Source organism: Hakea prostrata, chromosome 3 (assembly GCF_041222555.1).
Source record: "Hakea prostrata isolate BN-2017 chromosome 3, UWA_Hpros_2, whole genome shotgun sequence".
Classification (NCBI taxonomy): domain Eukaryota; kingdom Viridiplantae; phylum Streptophyta; class Magnoliopsida; order Proteales; family Proteaceae; genus Hakea; species Hakea prostrata.
In genome coordinates this window covers 11,134,991-11,139,792 of record NC_142602.1, presented here as the reverse complement: position 1 = coordinate 11,139,792, position 4,802 = coordinate 11,134,991, and the positions used below count along the sequence as shown (strand labels likewise).

The 4,802-nt window shown below is 37.2% G+C and overlaps 1 protein-coding gene across 2 annotated transcripts; it reads left to right on the top strand.

Moving 5' to 3' along the window:
• Positions 1–567: 567 nt before the first annotated feature.
• Positions 568–4,040, top strand: LOC149020778 (transcription factor bHLH35-like). Of its 2 annotated transcripts, none has more exons than XM_089148984.1 (5): positions 568–758; positions 833–1,010; positions 1,144–1,377; positions 1,465–1,635; positions 2,583–3,655. In XM_089148984.1, the coding sequence occupies exons 1-5, from the start codon at positions 685–687 to the stop codon at positions 2,643–2,645; spliced, it is 720 nt and encodes a 239-aa protein (XP_089005110.1). In that variant the 5' UTR covers positions 568–684; the 3' UTR covers positions 2,646–3,655. The 2 variants fall into 2 exon arrangements, with proteins under 2 accessions (XP_089005110.1, XP_089005109.1); XM_089148983.1 differs by lacking the exon at positions 2,583–3,655 and adding an exon at positions 3,677–4,040 and having other exon boundaries at positions 573–758.
• Positions 4,041–4,802: the final 762 nt, after the last annotated feature.

Sequence of the window (4,802 nt, the reverse complement as noted above, 5' to 3'; positions counted from 1 at the left end):
GTGACAGCCGCCAAATGCTGCTACCCGTATCTAGGTTGAATAGCCTATTCCGATCATAGCGGATTAGGGTGTGCTTGTGACTGAATTAATTTACTTCCTCAGCAAACTATCTCTTGGACCCGGCTGGCTCGGAAGCGAGTCGATTCCTTTCGTCTCAATCAAAGTCGAGGGTCGAACCAAGATTGAACCAGGTTCGGTTATATTTTCTCCATATCAGTACCATACTAAAATCGTACCGAATGACACCCTTAGGAATTAGGTTGAGCCTCCTAGCCAGCTAGACTTGCCATTTTACCGTAACGCAATGAACCTTAGCCTCAAACGAATCATGCGAAGTTTCTCTAACTGTGGTATTCTGTTTTTGTTGACGACTGCTCTTTGATTCTGTATATGTCCCTCTCCCGCGTGATGCACATGCAAGTTTTTTCCTTTAGTGGGCCATATCCTTACTCGATGAACATTCCGTTTTCATTTTCTTGATATTTAACAGGAGCCCTTGCCTCACGCGCCCGCATAGACCATATTGGATGCAAACGTTGATTCTTCTTGGAAGAAGCCTTTACCCCATCACTGTTTCTTTGATCGTACACTTGGCCCAATCGCAACAAATCCAATATACTTTCCTTCCCCTATAAATTCCACTCGGCAAATCCAAAGGAGGCGAGAACATAAAAAAGGGGAAAGATGGAGAACCTTGAAGAGAATTACAATCTCTATTGGGAACCCAAGATATTGTTCCAGAATGAAGAATTTGACAGGTATCTCATCTCACCAATCCTGATTTTCATAAATTTTTGCTCAATTTTACTGATTTATGTGAAGTTGAACCCAGTTGGGGACTCGACGAGGCAAACGAGGCGTTCTCTGGATACTACGATTCAAGCTCTCCTGATGGAACTGCATCGGCTTCGTCGCCTGCTGCGAAGAATATTTTGTCTGAAAGGAATCGAAGGAAGAAGCTCAATGAGAGGCTTTTTGCTCTTAGAGCAGTAGTCCCCAATATCAGCAAGGTTTTGATCTTTTGCTTCCTTAATCCTTCACTATCTCCCTTTTTTTCTTTCTTTCTTTTTTCTCCTTCCCTCAGCACTAAACCTCAGTTTATCTTGAGTTCTCTAAACGAATTGGCTTTTTGTGGATGATTAGATGGATAAGGCATCTATAATCAAAGATGCAATCGATTACATACAAGAGTTGCAACAGCAAGAGAGAAGAATCCAAGCTGAAATAATAGAACTTGAGTCAGGAAAATTGAAGAAAACTCATCACAGTACTGATTCCGAAATCCAAAATTCAGCTCGTTCGAGAACGAAAAAGAAGCGAATCCAGCAGAATTTCGGGTTAGGAGAACCAAGAAGCTCTTCAGTTGAACTCTTGGAGGTGAATTTCTGTGTGTTTTGTTCTGATTCTCTTATCTGTTTGTCTTTCAATCTTTGATATATGTTCTTGTTGATTACCAATTTGCAGCTTAGGGTTTCTTATGTTCAAGAGAAGACTTTGGTTGTAAGCTTAACATGTGGTAAGAGAACAGATACAATTGTGAAGCTTTGCGAGGTCTTTGAGTCGTTGAAGCTTAGAATCCTGACAGGCAACATCACTGCCTTTTCTGGGAAACTATTGATGACGGTGTTCATTGAGGTGACTCTCCAACTGTTTTTCTATTTATTTATATTGCAAAAATACGTGATGACAAAAAACTTTCAGACATGGTAGGGCTTTGCTGATGCGGGCCCTCACATGGCACCCTACCAGTCCGGCTCGTCGAGATGGCACTATTCTCACATTTTCTCATCACATATTTAGGAAAGGAGATTAGTGTTCTCAGTGAGATCCTTCCTGACTGGATGCTAAACGGGTGTGAGAGTAGTGTTATTCTAACTCGGCACCCTACTTGGGGTTTGTAGCTGAGGCATGATGATTGTATCAAGATCTCTCTTGACAAATCGTTGGATTGGTATTCTGGTCCAAGTGTTCTTTTGAGTTTCAAGTCTTGAATAGTCATTAGGAGAATTGGGATCTTTCACATCTAAACATTGATAATATAAATCTCCTGTACGGTGGTGGTGAGATATTAGGTTAACTTGTGAACTACACTCGAGAGCAGAGAGATTGATATTGTCATTGGAGACTCTGGCTCTACCTTTGGCTCATTTACTTCTCTAGGTTGTGTTATAGCTTATAAGATATTTTTAACATACCATTCAAACTTCTTTTTTTCAATTAAAAAAAAGAACTTATATTAGGATCTCAGCCTTGGGGCCGAGTTATAAGAGTTTACAAGTGAATCGAGGTGTCCCTTGAAATTAGAATGTGGTATGCAGGAGGAAAGTCTGGCTTGTTAAACATAGTGGCTTTTAACTATGAGTTAATTCTTTTCTCGTGAGGATACTAATTTTGTTTATTGCTTCCAGAATATATTAATTTATTTCATATTAGTTTTCACCAAGAAAAAAAAGGTATATCTTAACGTTGGAACTTGGAAGAGTTGGAATTATATATTTTATAACTGTTTTAAACACTTTTAGAAATGTTTTAAAAGCTAAGGTTAAAAAATCTATTATTTAAACACTTTTTTTATTGAACAGGAGAGAAAAATGCATCATTGGGCCAACTCCATTTCTATTAGAACAACTTCATTAGATATGTAATATTTTTATTTTGGGATATGAGCTTTATTTAAGCCAACTTAGATACACTTTGACCATGTCTTCAAGGTAATTTTTTTGTATAATAAAACGCTGGGATTTCATCTCTGGCTCCAAAAAATATTTGAACTTGTGATTAGATATATAATATTACATATCCGATCATGGAGGTCAACCCCTTTAAGTTTTTTTTTCTTTCTCCGGTAATCAGCCAACCCCTTGAAGTTAGGTATGTAATATTTTCATCATTATTTAAATATAAGATATTAATTTACCATTCCTCATTAGTGAACTATAATAATCCGCTTATTTGAGAAACTCAACAAATTATTAACCAAAAAGAAAAATTACTCAACAAATCAATTGTTTACATTCACCTTTTAGTATTTTTGGTGATTACCTATGCACAATTGAAACGAGTCCGGATCTGCTATGTGGTGAAATAGTGAAGATAAAAGTTCTTAAACTACAGTTAACATGTAATTGATTCATATTTCAAAACGGTGGGTCCCATTGGACTCACCAGCTTAAGGAAAAAACTTTCAGTGATAAGTTGGACAGCTGACCAAAGGAGTCTCTATTGAGTCTTTGTTTGTTGCTGCCTTGTTATTTTTCGTATGGCTGTTGTATCGCAATATGTGTTGACTCGGGACGTGATATGTTTTGGATCTTGCACGGTTCTCAGATTTTAATACTTAAAAAAAATTACTTATCATTTTTTAAATCTTAACGACTATGAAATAAGGGCATAAAGCATTTCAAAAATGTCATATATTGTAATTCAAGAGCCACGTGAAAGATACCTATGGGACAGCCAAAAACAAAATTCGTTTCTTTGACGGGTTTTCGTAATGTTTTTGGGTGGGTTAAAGTGAACTTGCTTCATGGACCATCCGTACTAGCCTTGCTTTATGGTTGGTTCCTCTCTAAGCTTAAGCCCATCGTTACATATATGGAGTCCAACCCAACTGAGCTCTTTGTTGATTATTATTGGTACAAGTGTTTGTTTATTCATATTGTGTTATTCTCTTCAGGCTGACGAAGAGGAGAGAGACCACTTGAAGTTAAAGATCGAAATGGCCATAGCTTCTCTGACAGAAACGCAAATTTCTATGAGCTTTTAGTGACGATTCTACCATCACCAAATTATTGTCTAGCTTTTGTACTAGTAGCTATCCACATTTGTTGCTCAGTCTTGGTTTGATAAATTTCGGGAGCTCATCATGTAGATTCATCCAGATTTTCCTTTGTTAGTTGATGGACGCCGGGGGCATGTGTGTTGAATCCACAAGGATCTGTATTGTTCCTATAATAATTAAACCATAGTTATGAATATAATGACGGAAGCGTATAAATAAATACCTATAGTGCGTTCTTGTTATATATCCTCCTTTTATTCTCCTTAAATCTTTCGTAGCCTTTCCACTCTTTGGAATTCTTCGTTTGAGTGTATGTGGAAACACCTAAAACCCAAATGTATCGTGTGACGGCTACGGGGACCCAAGAAGTTATTTATAATATAAAACCCTAACCTTTAACCACTCCCACAATAGTAAAGGTCAGTAATACTCCTGAATAAATATAGGCCCAGATAAAGGGACCAGTGTTAGTTAAGCCCATAAAACCCAACAATCTCCCACTTTGACTACACTAACACAAGTTCATTTACCAAGATATTTGGCCATAATGCTCATATTCCTTTATTACTCAGAAAACCTGATTCAACCAACAAACAATTAATGTGAACGACAAGAGGGAGATGCTCCTCAATATACGGAACACAACTATCTGCCATTACAGTCATTAACAACTTGCTAATATGAATCCTTGGGTGCATACAAGAGGTAAAGAATGTAAAACCTTATGTGATTACAAAAGCATTCCCTCTTGTGGGTCCTTTCCTGATCAATGATTAGTCTACCTTGAATTACCTTATAGGTAGAATACACATATATTATAATTTGGCAAACCGTCATTGATCGATCTAACATTAATATCTGACTTTAGCAAAACCGTCTATTGGCATAACCGTCTGTGGCAAAATTGTTAACCAAGATTTAGGCTAAATACCGTCATAAATCAGAACATTGGCTAAATACCGCCATTGTCATTAGAATATTAAATGTAAACAAATATAAATCTACATTATTTACCTTAATC